At 41.5% G+C, this 20,764-nt stretch overlaps 1 protein-coding gene across 2 annotated transcripts in view; it reads left to right on the forward strand.

Annotated features, from left to right (window-relative positions):
* Positions 1–5,696: 5,696 nt before the first annotated feature.
* The window catches only part of LOC143808112 (T-kininogen 2-like), a 72,893-nt gene continuing 57,825 nt past the window's right edge, over positions 5,697–20,764 (forward strand). For both annotated transcript variants that reach the window (XM_077290416.1, XM_077290417.1), the window contains exons 1-3: positions 5,697–5,977; positions 8,452–8,562; positions 8,862–8,949. In XM_077290416.1, the coding sequence (XP_077146531.1) occupies positions 5,783–5,977; positions 8,452–8,562; positions 8,862–8,949 (394 nt within the window). In that variant the 5' untranslated portion in view covers positions 5,697–5,782. The remainder of the gene's footprint in view (positions 5,978–8,451; positions 8,563–8,861; positions 8,950–20,764) is intronic.

Here is a 20,764-nt window from a genome sequence, read left to right on the forward strand (position 1 = left end):
TTTTAATGATTTATTCATTTATTATCTTTTTATATGGTATGATATATGTCTATATTGTTTATAAAATATGAGATCTATTATATGTTTATAATCATAATCACTTTACTTATATGTATGTTCATAATTAGCTTAAAGTCTGATATTTGTCTTCCCACATTGACTCACTTCCACTTCGCTTCCCTCTGTATTCATTTCACATTTTTACATTTATGTCCACTTCGCTTCACGTATATTTACTATTTATTGTGTCTTGTAGGTGCTCATGCGCTGCTGCCATCACGCTGGACTGTCCTGCTTCTGGCACTGGATGTGACTGTGACTTCCGCTTGGTTTTGTCGGGTGGAATGCATGCGTTCCATCGCAGCTGGAAGTGGGAGGTTCCTTGTAGCAGTGATGTCCAGAGCCTGATGCGCCGTCATCCTCTTGGCACTTAACATTGGCGAATATATTGACACATAGGGGTGGGCTCTTCAGCAAGACATAGCGCGACGTTACTACTATATCACATGGTTTTAGACCATATCCTGATTAGCTCGCAGCCTTTTAAATAGACATCTTGCCTCTCTCACGCTACATGCCCCCAGAAGAAGAATTGGCGAAATGCACGTTGGGGTGGGTGACACAGTTAACTCCTGGCTTACCATTGAGGTAAAATCTACTAATATGCACTTTGTCTTTTGGTCCGTCCCTTCCTGTTAGCTCAGGACATTACTCTGTTTACATGCATGGAGGCACTTTATGATTGATTGTTGTTGCTCCACTGGGACTGTTTTCACTTATATTCCTTCTCTGCCCCTATGTGTACTGTTTCTGCCTAAGAAGTATATCTTGGCAAAATAAGGGCTGTTCTATATCAATTGCCATTTATTTATCCGTATGGAATATATTTAGGCATGTACTTTTTTGGTGCTTCTGTACACATAATCTATTTGTGGAGCTATTTAGGACTCATAAATTTGTTAGCCTCTTATGATCTGGCAGCCGCGGTTTTACCCTGTCTTTTTGGCATGAGACACTCTTTTATTTGTATTTATATGTTTAATAAAATTAATTTGCAATATACATTCCTTTTCCTTTTCATTGGTTGAGAGGGTAATGTTGATCATATTGTAGCACAGAATGTGACCTTTGAGTTTAAGGTTATTTGATGGACTAATACTAACATGTATCTCCCTTTTTATATATATATAGCCTATTCTCTACTTCTCTGAACATAATTTTTCATCAAACTCAACCGTACCCAAAAGCCTCATGCAGCCTTTATCTACCCCTATTTCCTCAATATGGTTGGACCATCATTGCAAATAAGCCCCTGTACGTTGTGTCAACCCTACCTCATTGTAGATTGTAAGCTCTGAAGAGCAGGGTCATCATTATTTTTGCTTTAATTGTTTGAATATCGTTAACTTTGGAACTTTTGACTGTTTTATATAAACTGCTGACTTGTAAAGCTCTGCGGAATATGTTTGTGCTATATAAATAAAGGTTATTATTAGTAGATTAAAGATGGCAAAGTTCAAGCTCTTAGCTTTGGCGTGTGTAGGAGGAATCTTTTATGTGAGCACAACTGCACAAACAAGGGCTGCCTGCTGTACTGACAGAGGGTGGAGTAGGATGAACATGACAAGCTACTGGACTGTGAGAGAGGTGCAGGCGGAGATGTTACGGTGGATAAGATCAGTCAAAAACAGCAGGCATGTCCACTTCCATATCAGCTGACGAGCTCTCATTCACCCGACTGTAGCGGATAAACAATTGGAGGTTCTGCGGCCAGAGACCGGTGTGACAACACTTGCCACAGTGAGAGAGGAGAAAGAATGACAAGATGCGATTGATGGGGTGGATGGTGGTTGGCGAGGCTTGCTAGTCTGCATTGTAGCACAATGTGATTCCCAGATTAATGCATGTTGATCGCTCATGTGCCTGTTCATGCATGTAGTAGTCAAATTATAGCTTTTTTAACTCCACTGTCACTTTTAACAAAGTTGACTGATAAAGTGATTTGTATAATTTTTTGTGATCTGAAAAATAGAACCAAGCTAGGCAACTGCAGACCCGCGAACGCTGCTAGCCACTGATAGAGATGGGCTGATGAGGCATTGCTTTTCATGGTTTCATAACTCTGTGTCTCCTTGTCTTCCTCTTCCGCTGCTGCTGAGCTTCTCAGCTGCATGCCTCTAGGTTTACACCAAGTGAGATCTACTACTTCATTGTCATCCTCTCTGTTCTTTCACTCCTCACCCCGAGAGTCACCCTCCTCCTCTTCCTGCCCTGACAGCACAGTACAGTCCATTTGTGCGTCAAGTATCTGAGTCTCATCAGGATCACCTCCACCACCCCGGGATTAACATCTGTTGACGAGGGTTTGGATTGTGCTCGGACCCTACTTTGTCCAGTCCTGGATCAAACTAAAAAAAAAAATTGGGCATCTGTGCAAATGATTTCCTCCTCTTGAATCTTTGGAGTACCAATGCTTATGTCATAGAATGTGTGAACAGACCTGCAGACTCAGCCATCTGTGGTTCCCTACAGTCAGTTCGGTGGTTGGACAGTTGTGATGTGGGGGACAACAAGGATAATTCGGGGTGCCATCTCTGAGGAATGTACTTAGCGTGATATTGAGGTGGAAGAGGAGAAGAGGCCACTTGATGCAGCTCTTGCTATCTACTGGAGCACATGTTCTTTCTGGCCCTCATCTTTCTGTGCGGCTGCTAAAGAAAGAGTGTTGTGTAGCCCGTTCAGTAACAGGAGTTGTAAAAATGCTGCGCAATTGTTCACCGCAGCAAAACAAGCCTACTTCTCATCTCTCATATCATACCTGTTTCACAACCCCACTCAGCAATTTAGTACTTTCAATTCGCTCCTCCGTCCGACAGCTTTCCCTCCCTCTTCTCTCATCTCAGTTCAAGGCTGCCTCATTCTTCAAGCAGAAGATTGACAACAGAAGGCAAAGCTTTTGCTTAAATTCTCCACAGCCCCTCCTCATAAGTACTCAACTCTCTTCCTCCAAAACCAACTTCATCTTCACAAAAGATCAACTTTCATCTTTACTTTCCAAATCATGTCTCCCCACCTGTGAATTTGACCCAATAACATCCCACCTCATTCCAAACCTTACCACAGTCTTCATCCCAAGCCTAACCTACCTGTTCAACCTGCCACTAATAACTGGTGTCTTCCTCTTCTGATTGAAACACACCCATCCTCAAAAAGCCCTCCCTTAACCCATCCTCTGTGTCTAGCTATCGCCCCGTCTCACTTCTCCTCTATGCCTCCAAACTACTGGAACAACACATCCATTTTGAACTGTGCTCCCACTTCTCCTCTTGCTCCCTCTTTGACCTCTTACAATCTGGCTTCCGATTGCACCATTCCACTGAAACTGTCCTGATTAAAGTCACCAACGACCTACTAATCGCCAAATCAAGTTTGTCCTCGTCCTTCTCCTGGACCTGGCATCTGCCTTTGACACAGTGGACTGTTCCCTCTTACTACAGACTTTCTGATCAGTTGGCATTACAGACTTGGCCCTTTGTTGGATCTCCTAACAGATAGGACATTCAGTGTCTCCCACTCACACACCACCTCCTCATCTCACTTACTATCTGTCGGTGTCCCCCAAGGTTCAGTTATAGGCTCAGGCACTATGCTTAGGGCGTACGCTCCCTCCCTCTTAAAGTGACTGCGTAAATCACCCTAAGGCATCCCCAGCCAATAGCTGGGTGATACCTTCCTTCAGACTGAGCAATGTTGTTAATTTGCTTTGCATGTCTTGCATATTTGCTAGTTGTCAGGTTCCCCAGGTCCGCCCATCAGCTTGTCTACCCTGTACCCACTGCTCGTACCTGTCTGTGCTTTTCTGTCCATCAGCCAGTCTAGCCTGCACCTGCCAGAGCTCCTTTCTAACACCCAGTCCAGCACGCACCAGCCATGGCCCATCTGACTAACACCTGATCCAGCCCATACCAGCCAGGGTCCATCTGTGTAACACCTGGTCCAGTCTGCACCTGCCAGTGCTCTCTTGTTCCTCAGCCAGTCCAGCCCGCATCTGCCAGTGCTCATCTGTTTAACTACTGGTCCAAATCACACCTGCCAAGCCCATTTGTCTAATACCTGATCCAGTCCGCACCTGCCAGTTCTCTTTGGTTCCTCAGTCAGTCCAGGTCGCACCTGCCAGTGCTCTTCTGTTTAACTGCTGGTCCAGATCGCACCTGCAAGTGCCCATCTTTCTAACACCCGATCCAGCCTGCACCTGCCAGAGCCCATCTGTGTAACACCCAGTCCAGTCTGCACCTGCCAGTGCTCATCTGTGTAATACTCGGACCAGTCTGCACCTTCTGTTTCCATCTGTGTAACACCTGGTCCAGTCCTCACTTGCCAGAGCTATCCTGTTCCTCAGCTGGTCCAACCCACACCTGCCAATGCTCATGTATCTAACAGCCGGCCGAGTCCGCACCTGCCATTGCTTTTCTGTTTCTCAGCCAGTCCCATCTGCACCCGTGGTTCCTGTGTCCCTACAGTGCTTGCCTGCATTCTTCATCCCTCCTTTGTGCTGTACCAGCCTACCCACTCTAGGGGGTCAGCTGCCACCTTCTGTAGGTCAGCCATTGAGCAGCACCTGGTGCCACCTCCTTGTCCCTCCATGGGTCGCGGTTTTTGCCTGCTGCTGCTTATACGAGGTGGGATTTTGTAGGACACCTAATTATGCTCCTCCAAGCTTTCCAAGGGCTACAACACAGTGGTTCCACAACCTTGCCCGTTACAGTCCCCATCTGCTGGGTTGGCTTTAGTGGAAGAGGTGTCTGTCCCCATTTTACTAGTTCTACTCTGGTGAAATTGATGCCACTTTGGTGGTGTCTTCTACTAATGTTTGGAAATGTGTAGACTCCTGGTTGGGTCTCCTTCATGTGTGTTGCCTGTAGCAGTAGGCCTCGGAGACCAGCAAGCCACCACTACATTTGAGTCAACTACCCATGTTGCTATCCTTAGATTTTTCTGACAATAGTAGTCTAAGAAACTGATATTTGTGCAACCTGAGTGTGGCTGAGCATCAAAGCAGGTTGAGCTGTTGCATTGCATATGGTATCAGTGCTCCCAGCACAGCAGGCCTACACCAATGCCTCATCCACCTTGTCTTAATTTGAAGTTCAATTCAAACTCTGATACCTCATGCATGGCTGATTGCTGCCGTGCTGTTATAAATTTTGTATTGTGGGTCAATTGAGGCCACTTTCATGGTGTCTTCCCTCAATTTGATGTGTTTTGGCAGAATTCAGTAATGTTTGAAGGTGTTATGTTTGCGTTTGTTTTTTTCTCCCATTGACTGCAATGTCGTTTGGCTATGTTGGGTGAATATTCAACAAATAAATTATATTATATTGCAAAATTGTCGATTGTAATTTGTACCTAAAATTTAATTATTTGCTCATCTCTAATCAAAAGTTCTGTCACAAACATCGGAAAATACTAGTGAAATATATTGTGTAGTGGTAGTGTATATTCTCACAGTACTGGCACTTATATTGCACAACTTTACATACTATGGACCCTTTGATGTGATCTTCAAGGACTTTACAGCCCCCTCACAGTTTAGTTTATTTAGTTAAACCTATGCTGCAGTTTGCATTGTGTGGATTGGGAAACATTTGTCATCAGAGTTCATTGACTATTCTGTGAACAGGCAGTGTTTTGTTTGCCTTCTGTCTCATTGATGATTGCCTAGAATTCACATGTCCAAGACCTCCTAAGCAGTATCCACTAGCGAAGGGAATCAGTGGCTGAAATGAGGCTCCTGGCCATTGTGCTCCTATTTTCTTATTGTCTCCTTGCTTCTGCTAACCAGTCCTATACTGATGAAGCAGATTGCGATGACAAAAACGTTTTTCAGGCAGCAGATGAAGTGCTGAAGTCCTTCAATGATGCAAAAAAAGAAGGAAACCAGTTTATGCTGTACAGGATCACAGAGGCCAGGAAGAAGGTAGGAGATGACATTGTTAAAAATGTATGAACATCAATACTAGAAAGGGTGGAGCAGAGGCTGAATATGCAATGTGTTTAATCTAAACTGGTAGAATCTGTGTGAAGTATATATTTATTCTTACATTTGTAAAGATTTTCAGCAAATACTTAGTTCAATTTGTTTTCCATAGCAGTAGATGTAAAGCTCCCTTTTTAAAATATGTAAAAATACAGGGGGATGCAGAAGTAGGTCTGTTGAATTGTAATCATGATATCAATTGTTCATGGTTTCCTTTAATACAGCCATCCAAGTCCATCTGGGTATGGCCATTCAACCAGGTCTCATCCACGTATCCACTTACAATGAAAAATAATATTCATAGACACAGCATGCAAATGCCTACATTTGCACCCCATGTAAATCACTGATAAAGGACACAGCTGCGCTCCTTCAGACCGTCAGCTTTTTGGGCTTTGAGATTGAGAGACGTGGACATCTCTATGTGCCTAAGAGACCAGTCTCTTGCTTCATGGCTTACACATTTTGAAATAAATTCTTCTGACAATGATTAGAAACCTGCAATGTCCTACAACTTTTTAGAGCTACTGAACTATTAGACATTACCCATACTATTTTCACTGGGATCACCCATGACACTGTTGATACAGCTAAGAAATCTTTTCCAAAATCTGCTTGGGTTACATGTGTGTGTGTTATAGCAGATTTTGGTACAGATTTAGCTTTGTTAGCTCAAATTCCAACAGCCCTGACCCACTGTCCATGTACGGATGGTGAGATAAGGGCCATCTGTGAGTCTCCTGGCCCGAACTCAACAACCTTATAAACTTAGGGTACTGTCACACAGTGCCATTTTCATCGCTACGACGGCACGATCCGTGACGTCGCAGCATCGTATGATTATCGCTCCAGCGTCGTAGACTGCAGTCACACGTTGCAATCACGGCGCTGGAGCGATGCCGAAGTCCCCGGGTAACCAGCGGGTTACGCTGGTTACCAGCGTAAATGTAAAAAAAACAAACAGTACATACTTACATTCCGGTGTCTGTCCCCGGCGTTCTGCTTCTCTCCACTGTGTAAGCACCATAGCCGGAAAGCACAGCGGTGACGTCACCGCGTCACCGCTGTGCTCGCTTTCCGGCCGGCAGGCGCTCACAGTGCAGAGAAGCTGAGACGCCGGAGGACAGACACCGGAATGTGAGTATGTACTGTTTGTTTTTTTTACGTTTACGCTGGTAACCACGGTAAACATCGGGTTACTAAGCGCGGCCCTGCGCTTAGTTACCCGATGTTTACCCTGGTTAAAAGCGAACACATCGCTGGATCGCTGTCACACACAACGATCCAGCGATGTCAGCGGGTGATCAAGCGACGAAAGAAAGTTCCAAACGATCTGCTACGACGTACTATTCTCAGCAGGGTCCCTGATGCGTGTCAGACACTGCGATATCGTAACGATATCGCTAGAACGTCACGAATCGTACCGTCGTAGCGATCAAAATTGCACTGTGTGACAGTACCCTTATGAGACTGTTGAGCTCAGATTGGGAGATCTGTGGCCAGTCTGTACACAATGGTCCATACAGAATATTTGGCCTGAATCCACAGTTAAAATCTGCAGCACTTCCTCAATGGTTAGGGCAAAACCTACAAGATGTCTATATTTCTCTGCAGATCTTGTGTTGTAATTCCACTTCATGTGGAATTTGTAACCAAAATTTCACAACAAATATGTGCAAATCCAGTTTGCTTGCTTTTAAGAAATATTTACATGTTGCACTCATTGGTTTTCTCAGGCAATATTTGCATTGGTTTAGGAAAGCTGTGTAAAAGATATGGTCATGTATACCATGCAGTAACCTCAATATGTATATTATTTTTCTAATTTCCGGAGGTGTAACTTGAATTACCTAATACTAATTAAAAATATGTAATAACCATCTGTGCCATTAATGAGACTGGTGCCTTCTTATATTTTGGAGAGGTCTTTAGGCCCAGTTAGGCATCAGGCCTTGTGTGCAGAAAAGAGCAGATGAAGATAAAATAATGCCAGTTTTCATGGTTTTATGCATTATCGTGCTAAATAGAAAGATTTCACTGTGTCAGTCTTGTAGAATTGTGCCTTTCTTTTTGCATTATTTATTCTCTTTGTTTCGGATGAGGTAGGAGACATTGCTAGCTCATGTTCTGCAGAGACAGAGCTTTACAACTAGAAGAGGTAAGTTACATCTTACCTGTCCAACAGGTCTAGTGGATCTGAGAAGTCCAGCTAATATATGAATCAGAGAAATACCGATACATTTATTTGATACTGTTGACTCTAAGCAACTAAAAGTAGAAAATTAAAAGGAGAATGGTTACAGTTTAAACTGGGTGCAAAACAGTTTATATGTCTTTTTTTATTTTTTCAAAGTGTTATATACAGAAATAGTGCATGACGTGCTTGCTAAATTATCATTTTTTTCCCTATCTAGGAAGAAACTGGCAAATTGCATATTTTTATCAGTTTCGAGATTCAGGAAAGTGTGTGTCCAGTAAAAAATGGCATATATTGGCAAAGATGTGCTTTCAAAGTCAGTGACGCTGTAAGTTCAAATAAATCCAATTTAATAGCTTTTCTATATTTATTATTTGTTATTTAGTGAAAAATTTGAGACTGTTTGAAATTAGAATATTGTATTTTGGCTGATTTAGCAAACACAGATTTAGGATATGTCTGGTAGTGGATCTCGTTCCATTCAAGTCAGTAATGTTGAGCTGATATACCAGGCTAAGCCTATGGATAAAAGTGAAAAAGCTGGCTGTTTTCTCTAGCCTTTTCTCTAAAATCTAATTTTTAGAAAAAAAATGTTTGAGTTATTGTATCCTTTTTTTCTCTTTCTAGGACTATGGTGAATGCTCAGCACATGTGTTGGTCAACACAGAATCAAAAAGTTGGGATATTATTAACCAAAACTGTTCTACTACAAAAGGTATGTATAACACAGCATGAACAATTGCACATTGTACAAAGACACTCATTTTTTTTAAAGTAAGATAATATTTGTTATAGTGGATATTATCAATGAGCTTGAGAGCTACAATGAAGTGTACACAAATCTGAATAAATAATGGTATGCTCTAGTTAGTCTCTTTTCATGTTGGAAGTGCCACTAAGAACTATTGGGTCCATCGTAAGCTGCGGTAGCAAAGGACGCTACAAATTAAATGTTCATAAAACATTACACATAACAGCTTTAAGGTTCTAAAGAAGGATCGACCCTCCTAAGTCGTCTATATGGGCATGCAGGTGATAGGAAGCTGCATAAAAGGATACCTTAATATCTGCGATCTGATGTCTTATTCCACTTTCTTCCTATATCTACCGTAAATGAGATGTTAAAGACTATGGGGGCACTGCTAGACCTAATATTAACCAACAGGCCAGACCGCATATCAAATATAAGGGTTGGGGGTCACTTGGGGAATAGTGATCACAAAATAATAAGTTTTCATGTAACCTTTAATAAGATGGGTAGTAGGGGGGTGACAAGGACACTAAACTTCAGGAGGGCAAATTTCCAACGGATGAGAGAGGATCTTGGTGCAATTAACTGGGACGATATCCTGAGACATAAAAGTACACAAAGAAAATGGGAGACATTTATTAGCATCCTGGATAGGACCTGTGCACAGTATATACCGTATGGGAATATGCATACTAGAAATAGGAGGAAACCAATATGGCTAAATAGAGCTGTAAGGGGCGCAATAAGGGACAAAAAGAAAGCATTTAGAGAATTAAAGGAAGTAGGTAGTGAGGAGGCATTAAATAAATACAGAAAATTAAATAAATTCTGTAAAAAGCAAATCAAGGCAGCAAAGATTGAGACAGAGAGACTCATTGCCAGTGAGAGTAAAAATAATCCCAAAATATTCTTTAACTATATAAATAGTAAGAAACTAAAAAATGACAGTGTTGGCCCCCTTAAAAATAGTCTGGGTGAAATGGTGGATGAGGATGAGGAAAAAGCCAATCTGCTAAATGACTTTTTTTCATCAGTATTTACAAAAGAAAATCCCATGGCAGCCAATATGACTAGTGATAAAAATTCCCAATTAAATGTCACCTGCTTAACCCAGCAGGAAGTACAGCGGCGGCTAAAAATAACTAAAATTGACAAATCTCCGGGCCCGGATGGGATACACCCCCGAGTACTGCAGGAACTAAGTACAGTCATTGATAGACCATTATTTTTAATCTTTAAAGACTCCATAATAACAGGGTCTGTACCACAGGACTGGCGTATAGCAAATGTGGTGCCAATATTCAAAAAAGGGGCAAAAACTGAACTCGGTAATTATAGGCCAGTAAGCTTAACCTCTACTGTGGGTAAAATCCTGGAGGGCATTCTAAGGGATGCTATGCTGGAGTATCTGAAGAGGAATAACCTCATGACCCAGTATCAGCACGGGTTTACTAGGGACCGTTCATGTCAGACTAATTTGATCAGCTTCTATGAAGAGGTAAGTTCCGGACTGGACCAAGGGAACCCAGTGGACGTAGTATATATGGACTTTTCCAAAGCTTTTGATACGGTGCCACACAAAAGGTTGTTACATAAAATGAGAGTAATGGGGATAGGGGAAAATATGTGTAAGTGGGTTGAGAGCTGGCTCAGGGATAGGAAACAAAGGGTGGTTATTAATGGAGCACACTCGGACTGGGTCACGGTTAGCAGTGGGGTACCACAGGGGTCAGTATTGGGCCCTCTTCTTTTTAACATATTTATTAATGACCTTGTAGGGGGCATTCAGAGTAGAATTTCAATATTTGCAGATGACACTAAACTCTGCAGGGTAATCAATACAGGGGAGGACAATTTTATATTACAGGATGATTTATGTAAACTTGAAGCTTGGGCTGATAAATGGCAAATGAGCTTTAATGGGGATAAATGTAAGGTCATGCACTTGGGTAGAAGTAATAAGATGTATAACTATGTGCTTAATTCTAAAACTCTGGGCAAAACCGTCAATGAAAAAGACCTGGGTGTATGGGTGGATGACAAACTCATATTCAGTGGCCAGTGTCAGGCAGCTGCTACAAAGGCAAATAAAATAATGGGATGTATTAAAAGAGGCATAGATGCTCATGAGGAGAACATAATTTTACCTCTATACAAGTCACTAGTTCGACCACACTTAGAATACTGTGCACAGTTCTGGTCTCCGGTGTATAAGAAAGACATAGCTGAACTGGAGCGGGTGCAGAGAAGAGCGACCAAGGTTATTAGAGGACTGGGGGGTCTGTCATACCAAGATAGGTTATTACACTTGGGGCTATTTAGTTTGGAAAAACGAAGACTAAGGGGTGATCTTATGTTAATGTATAAATATATGAGGGGACAGTACAAAGACCTTTCTGATGATCTTTTTAATCATAGACCTGAGACAGGGACAAGGGGGCATCCTCTACGTCTGGAGGAAAGAAGGTTTAAGCATAATAACAGACGCGGATTCTTTACTGTAAGAGCAGTGAGACTATGGAACTCTCTGCCGTATGATGTTGTAATGAGTGATTCATTAATTAAATTTAAGAGGGGACTGGATACCTTTCTGGAAAAGTATAATATTACAGGGTATATACACTAGATTCCTTGATAAGGCGTTGATCCAGGGAACTAGTCTGATTGCCGTATGTGGAGTCGGGAAGGAATTTCTTTCCCCATGGTGGAGTTACTCTTTGCCACATGGGGTTTTTTTGCCTTCCCCTGGATCAACATGTTAGGGCATGTTAGGTTAGGCTATGGGTTGAACTAGATGGACTTACAGTCTTCCTTCAACCTTAATAACTATGTAACTATGTAACTATGGGCAGGACACTGTTGTGAATGAGAATCTGCCTCTAGAATTTATTTTAAATAAAAGGAGGAGTTCCTCATGTGAGACATGTAACTATAAGAATTTTGTTTCATAACAAACACTTTAACCCCTTCTGACCTCCAATGTATCCATACGTCCAGGTCGCTAGGTACTTACCGACCTTGAATGCATGGATACATCATGGCGATTTTTCCAGCCTACCTCCTTTTATGTGAAACCATAAAATCATTTTGAAAAAAGGGCAATTTTATCAAATTATTTAGTGGAAAAAGATTTTTATGTGTGAAAAAAAGGGACTATTTTGAACAAAAAAGTTCATAGGAGTTCATGAAAAAATACACAATTACAAATGTAACAGCGGGGGGAGTTGAAGACATTGGCAATGCATTGAGTTTGTAGGACACTGTTAACTTTCACACTTTGGTCAGCTCTTGAGTTGGTCATGCATTGTGCAATTTCACAGCCTGGTCCGCCAGTTTACTTTACATATTTTCACTAATCCCCTCAAACTGTGCCAATCCTATTTGACATTCTCAGGTGAAGAGACAAAGATATTATGGTTTAAATTTGGGAAAAATCACAAAAATAAATGCGTTTCACATACTGCTGTACCTGCTTTTTTTCCCCACTAAAACATAGCAAAGCCTGACAGCTGCGTTTTTTGCTGCATTTTTGCACTAACTCATTGCTTTTTATGGGTGAAAAATGCTGGAAAAACGTTGAAAGAAGTTACATGCTGCAGTTTTTGAAAACACAGTGGTTTTCCAATTCAGACAGGAAAAAAAACAATGTGTGTGCATGAGACATCTGAAATCTTATAGCTTTTGCTGGTACTGTAAAATATAGCTTAAAAATTGCATTAAAAAACTGCAAAAACACGTGTGAACACAGTCTAAGAAAGCATTTTAGCATGTTTCCTTCTAGTTTCACACTACTAGAAGGAGAAATTTGACTTTTGACTATATCGGTCGGACGCCTCTCACTCAGCCAGACCAGATCTCCACTTTGTACTGACAAGGGACATTACCCCGAAACACAGTGTCTGCAAATTGAGATTCTGGTTTGGCTATTATCCTAAGTCATGTGACAAGGCTCGTTAAAGGCTCGACATTGACTTGTAGGATTGCTACTTCCAATAGGTGGCACTAGAGTTCTAGTTCTCTTCCTCTCTGAAGAGACAATTTGCATAATTAGCATATTTCCCAGAGGAACATTGTGGCTTTAAGTCTCCTCATTTTGGCATGCTTAGCATTTCAATCTCCGCAAGGAGAAACGATACTTCTTGGATATCGGATTTAGTAAAGGAAACACAATTGACAACATATTAAGCTTATATAAAGCTGGTACTATTAGGACTGTCGGACTGGGGTCCCAATGGTCCATCAGTAACTTTGAAGGAATGATCCGAAAAAACAAATGAATTTTCATCCGAATTTCCTATCTATTTAATGCTATAATTTAGTCTATCTTCTAATATACTTTATTTAAAAAGCCCCTTCCATTCCCAAAGTACATCATCTAACTGCTTTACTTGTTTTAACTACTTCCTTTTTGAAGACACTTTGTTTAAGATTCCAGTGCATGCTGATATACTCAAGCAAAGCATCATCAGGGGGCAGAGATTGCTTTCACTGATGCAGCTTTTGCCCCTTCCGTGAAAGGAAAAGTTATCAGCAACCTCCGTTTCAGGGGATTGGCTAGTCCCTACTCCACTGAGCATGCATCAGTTGTCAATTCTGATGGATGCTTAGTAGATTCTTTCACAGTGCAATATGCACAGTGACAGTTCGCTTGCCAACTTTGATCAGAAAGAAGGAGCCGTTGTAAGAAGAATATCCAGCGAGCAGAGACCAACGCAACCCTACAAGTGACATCACATATCACAAAATAGATTAGGTTATGGTATTAAATAGATAGACATTTAGGATAAAAATTAATTTGTGTTTTGGTCTACCCATTTAACTGTACCACTGCAAGCATATATTACAGTACCCTCATTTCCAAACTTACCTATAATTCTACATAATAATAATCTGAGCAGTGTATAAAATAATTGAGATGCTACTTTTGTTTCTACATTATGAAATAAATGTATATGCATATTAGTCCCAAAATACATGCGAACACATTCAAGATAACATAAATACACAAGGCCTGCCAATAAAATTAGACAAACCACCAGAATGTATAGTTCAGAATTAAACAACCTTTATTATTACAATGATAAAACCCAATATTGGTACAAAACCAATCAAAATATAAAAATGCCTCCGATCGTAATGAACAGGGCTCAAGCAAACCCCCACATAATGCCTAATAAATTAACACACAATTAGTATATGTCATAATGGCAATGGAAAAATTATTGTCAAGGAGATAAGCCTATAATCATGAAACATAAATATAAGAGAATGCCACATATGTCAATCATTAGGTAGAATGTGCTTAGGCTTACTACATTGTTACACATGTAACTATACTAGAATGCCAAATAGAGATGGCCGCAGTGAACTATTGATGAAACATTAATGTGGCTACTGCTATAAATCTCCTGATAAAATTACCAAAGTGGAGGTTGCACGAGACCTGCTGAATCCCCAACGCGCGTTTCAAACGAATTCTTCTTCCGGGGGTGTGTGACATGATTATAGGCTTATCTCCTTGACAATAATTTTTCCATTGCCATTATGACATATACTAATTGTGTGTTAATTTATTAGGCATTATGTGGGGGTTTGCTTGAGCCCTATTCATTACGATCGGAGGCATTTTTATATTTTGATTGGTTTTGTACCAATATTGGCTTTTATCATTGTAATAATAAAGGTTGTTTAATTCTGAACTATACATTCTGGTGGTTTGTCTAATTTTATTGGCAGGCCTTGTGTATTTATATTATGAAATAAATGTATTGTGTCAGTCGCTGCTTATATATGTGTGCCCACCAGGTGATTCACATGTTCCCTTGTGGGCCGTGACAAACCTGACTTATAACGTAATAACACAATACACTAAAAATGTAGAGAAGCCTGTACATACCCAAATTATAGTGAGAATGAAGCAAATGGCACACAGTGACAACATATTATGCATCTGCTTTAACTAATATGGTAAAATGCACAGAGTTTTAGTGAGTAAACCAAGGATTGCTAAATGTTGATACAAAGTGTATTGAAAAGAATAGAATATCAACACTAAAAAACAACCCAACAACTCTTTATTCCTTTCCAAATTAAAATCTTTGAAGAAATAAAAAAAAATCATTTGTTTAACCGCAATCATAATTATCCATGCAATAAAATCAACTTATCATTAACATAAATGTAAGTGAACGACCTAAAGATAAACAATGGAAGAATTGCTGTTTCTTGTGTCCCGTCCTTTCAAAGATAATGAAGCCCTTTGTACCCCAACATGGTACCATTTCATGCAAAAACAACTTGCCCTTCAAAAATCATGGCCTAAAAAAATGAAAAAGTATACATTTCAGTGCTCAATGAGGAAACCAACTGTCTTACGTCTGACCACTTCTTCCTCCACCAGAGGAAAATAGACATGCACACAGACATGAACACAGTTGTCTTCCAGACATACCAATATAAGCTTCCACATCAATGTAATCTCCCAGAAAATACAGGGACTAAGGTCCCAATTAATCAAGACTGACATTTTCAGATGCTTTTGATGGAAACTGTCATGCGTCTGGGTTCAAACCCTTGAGCCGGTGCTTTGTCCTTCTCCTTACACATACCCATGTTTTCTTCATATATTATTCCCACCCAATCACAGGGAAGCCTTATAAAAATAGAACCTTAAACAATTAAATACCATGCGCTATGTGTTACTAGATGCCATCCAGATGTGCGATTTTGTTAGACCTTTTAAATTGGCACCATGATGATGCTACATTTATTTATTTTACTCACTTATATAGCGCCATTAATTCCACGGCGCTTTACAAACATTATTGACACTGTCCCCATTGGGGCTCACAAACTAGAATCCCTATCAGTATGTCTTTGGAATGTGGGAGGAAACCAGAGAACCCGGAGAAAACCCTCACAAACACGAGGAAAACATACAAACTCCTTGCAGATGTTGTCCTTGGTGGGATTTGAACCCAGGAACCCAGCGCTACAAGGCTGCAGTGCTGACTACTGACCACGCAGATGGCATTTTCTTCTGGTGGAAGAGGTCTTCAGAAGTATGACTACTGGTTTGTCTGACCATCAGTACCATACAAAGCAAGGGGTCAATATATTTAGTTTCCGCTGGTAAGCATTTCTTCCAACTTGTTCTATGAAACAACAAAATCTTTGGTTTTGCCAAATTTTGATTGTTTAGAAGAATGCCATAATTATGGTTCTCAAAATACATTGATGAAAAAAAGTCCTAAATGAGGGGATAATTAACACATTTATTAGTCTATTTCAAAAAGTTTATAATTACCAAGGTTTTCTTTCTTTTTCAAAGGATTTTTCAATTTCGTATTATCCCCTTGAAGCACGTAACATATATGAATGTTACATGCCATGTGCAAGAACAAATAACTGGCTCAGGCTCTGAACATGGTTGGTGCCAGCTGTGGTATAAGGCTGGAGTCACACACAACATATACAAAATTGGTCAATTTTCATAGAATCATAGAATGGTAGAGTTGGAAGGGACCTCCTGGGTCATCTGGTCCAACCCCCTGCTCAAAGCAGGATACACTAAATCATTCCAGACAGATGTCTGTCCAGCCACTGTTTGAAAACTTCCATGGAAGGAGAACTCACCACCTCTCGTGGTAGCCTGTTCCACTCATTGATCACTCTAACTGTCAAAAATTTTTACACGGACGAGAATCGCAGAAATGTTCCCTGAACATTGATTTGTATGTCATCCGTGTGCAGTGCGAGGATGCGATTTTCTCGCATGCAAGCATACGTGTGACATCCGAATGGCAAGATTTTCTCTCCGGCTTGCAAAATGGACATATAATGGATCCATGGGCTCAAATATTCGTGAACACATATATACAGTGTATATATATATATATATATATATATATATATATATATATATATATATATATATATATATATATACACAGTGCCTTGTGAAAGTATTCGGCCCCCTGGAACTTTTCAACCTTTTCCCACATATCATACTTCAAACATAAAGATACCAAATGTAAATTTGCCTGTTGTGTTCCTTGGTCTTCATGATGCTCTCTGTGCTTCAAACAGAACCCTAAGACTATCACAGAGCAGCAGCATTTATACGGAGACTTGATTACACACAGGTGGATTATATTAATCATCATTTGGCATTTAGGACAACATTTGATCATTCAGAGATCCACAATGAACTTCTGGAGTGAGTTTGCTGCACTGAAAGTAAAGGGGCCGAATAATATTGCACGCCACACTTTTCAGTTTTTGATTTTCCACAAAAATTTAAAATAACCAATAAATTTCGTTCAACTTCACAATTGTGTTCCACTTGTTGTTGATTCTTCACCAAAAATTTACATTTGGTATCTTTATGTTTGAAGCATGATATGTGGGAAAAGGGTAAAAAGTTTCAGGGGGCCGAATACTTTAGCAAGTCACTGTATATATACAGTATATATATGTCAGTGAGACACATATATATATTTATACTTCATACAGAGGTAGATAGCAGAATAGCCGGTAATTCATTTATCGGCTTTTGCTAAATCATTACAGAACCCAACAGGATATGACACATGGTTTACATACAGTAAACCATTGCATATCCGTTAGATTTTTATATGTCCCTGGCTAATAATGTTAGTAGTGTGTGTGTGTAAAATTTTGGAGCTGTAGGTGTTAAATTAAAGGATTAATTCACGGACAAAACTGGCGTGGGCTCCCGTTCAATTTTCTCCGCCAGAGTGGGAAAGCCAGTGACTGAGGGAAGATATTAATAGCCTAGAGAGGGACCATGGTTAAGGTGACAATAAGCCTGGTTAATAATGGAGAGGTGTTAATAAGACACCTATCCATTATATCCAATAGTATGAAAGGGTTAGAATACACACACACATTAAAAATAAAGTCTTTTAATGAAATAATAACACACAGGTTTAACATCTTTATTATACTTTCAATCCAAGCGAAGCCCTCATTCTTCCGTTAAAAACAAAAAAAATAAAAAAAATAAAAATGCAACAATATCCCATACCTGTCTGCTGTACAGTCAAGTCCCACGCTGCAATCCATCTCAAGGCTTAGTTTTACAACCCAGAGCGGTGCTAATGCTACCGGCCGGGCTGTAAACCACGAAGGAATGAATGAAAAGCTGCCTGTGCAGTCTCCCCCCCCTGACCGGACATGAACTCATTAGCGTGGGAAAGTTTCTGAACATTTTCCCACGCTGTCAGTTCGCCGCAGGTCAGGCGGGGAGTCTGCGCAGCCTCCGTGACTTCAGCGGTAGTCAGCCCCACCTGACCCGCAGTGAACTGACAGCACTAGTACACAGGAACATATGTATACAATACCAAATATATCATGTCAGTCAATGAATATCAGCATTTAAAATGATTTGCAGCTATGGTACTCCAGCTGTTCTCAACAACAGGATAAGCACGATCTATCTGCAGAGAAAAGAAATTACTAATATCCTATCATTTCCTGACACACCCCCATATAAATAGTAAAGATTTGTGTATGAGCACAGGATATACCTGTAACTATATAAACAATAAGGTGGCCTGCAGTGTTAAAGTGCGTGTGCAGAAGGACATGAATTTTGCAAACAAACATGTGTTTACATATGGAGCAACATAATAGCAACTGCTGTCAGTGTACCTATACTAGCAAACGTTTTTTTTAACATAACAAAAGACCAATACCCTGTGCCCAATACATGTTACCTGGGTTTGCGCTGCCTCCACAAGTAAGGTGCCGTTCCTGTGCAGTAGTACATACTACTCCAGCTAACCTCCTTGTGTGTGTTCTATGGTTTGAGGCACTCTGTTTTTAATTAATTTGTGTATGTTTTAGAGCTATTGAAATAAACATAACCTTTTTAATAATCTTTAATCTATATACCACTTCTTGATCTGTACGTGGTATATTCACTACGGGATCAGTATGCTTATGTGGCGCCCCTGAGGGTCCAGTCGCCACAGAAGTACTGCATCTCAGCCAGAGGTGTGGTGCCACAACTCTCTGGTAAGGAGGGGAACCCTAACATTTGCACCCATCACTAGACCTCTCCCAGCCAGAGAGGGGTTAGGTAGAAGGTGTGGGTGGAGAAAGTGGGGAAGGGGAGGAGTTAGTAAAACAGTAAGGAGAGAGTTGATGAGAAGTGGAGCAGAGCAGATGTGTGGGTCTGAAGCTCCTGACAGTGTGAAGAGAATGGAAAGGAAAGAAGCTCCCAGAGGGAACAAAGGGTTCCTAGGGGCACAGGAAGTGTGGACACCACCCGTGGGGCCCGCATCCTTGCTGACCATCACCAGGTGGAGGGACCAGGTCGCAGTAGGAGAACAGGCCCCTGATCTAGTGGAGGAACTACAAGTCCCAGCTAGGAACCCGGAGTATGTCGTATCTGCAAGTGCAACAGCCACATGCACATCTATTTCTCTGAAAAGGTAGACACAGAGGGTCAAGGGGACAGTGAAGACATCAGCTGACAGGACCCGTGACTACCGGTTTGGGACACTGGGTGTGAAGTGCAGGGCAGGAGAGGTGAGAGCCAGCGCAGTGAGTTGGCCAGGAAAGGCACACATGAAGGGGGTTCTGGACAAGTACCCCAAGCTATTGGAGAGTTTGCTGGACCACTGACCTGAAGGACACAGCACCCCGGCTGGGGAATAACATCCGAACTGTGAGTTAGGGTACTGTCACACAGTACCATTTTGATCGCTACGACAGTACGATTCGTGACGTTCTAGCGATATCGTTATGATATCGCAGTGTCTGACACGCAGCAGCGATCAGGGACCCTGCTGAGAATCGTACGTCGTAGCAGATCGTACGGAACTTTCTTTCGTCGCTTGATCACCCGCTGACATCGCTGGATCGTTGTGTGTGACAGCGATCCAGCGATGTGTTCGCTTGTAACCAGGGTAAACATCGGGTAACTAAGCGCAGGGCCGCGCTTAGTAACCCGATGTTTACCCTGGTTACCAGCGTAAACGTAAAAAAAACAAACAGTACATACTTACATTCCGGTGTCTGTCCCCGGCGTCTCAGCTTCTCTCCACCGTGTGAGCGTCTGCCAGCCGGAAAGCGAGCACAGCGGTGACGTCTGACGTCACCGCTGTGCTTTCCGGCTATGGCGCTTACACAGTGGAGAGAAGCAGAACGCCGGGGACAGACACTGGAATGTGAGTATGTAGTGTTTGTTTTTTTTACGTTTACGCTGGTAACCAGGGTAAACATCGGGTTACTAAGCGCGGCCCTGCGCTTAGTTACCCGATGTTTACCCTGGTTACCGGGGACTTCGGCATCGCTCCAGCGCCGTGATTGCAACGTGTGACCGCAGTCTACGACGCTGGAGCGATAATCATACGATCGCTGCGACGTCACGGATCGTGCCGTCGTAGCGATTAAAATGGTACTGTATGACAGTACCCTTAAAGTGTGGAAACTGCTCCCTGCTGTGTCCTCTCAATTCTTTCCTGCATCACTCGCCCTGCACCACTACCATCCATCAATAACTTTACCATACACATCTTTAACTGCCCTGGGGACTAGGCTCTACCTGTGGAGAGCTATAACAACTGTGCTGCATCACCATCAGCCCCAGCGATCCCTTTAACCCCTTAAGCCCCGAGGGTGGTTTGCACGTTAATGACCGGGCCAATTTTTACAATTCTGACCACTGTCCCTTTATGAGGTTATAACTCTGGAACGCTTCAACGGATCTTGGCGATTCTGACATTGTTTTCTCGTGACATATTGTACT

The sequence above is a fragment of the Ranitomeya variabilis genome, chromosome 2 (assembly GCF_051348905.1).
Source record: "Ranitomeya variabilis isolate aRanVar5 chromosome 2, aRanVar5.hap1, whole genome shotgun sequence".
Lineage (NCBI taxonomy): Eukaryota > Metazoa > Chordata > Amphibia > Anura > Dendrobatidae > Ranitomeya > Ranitomeya variabilis.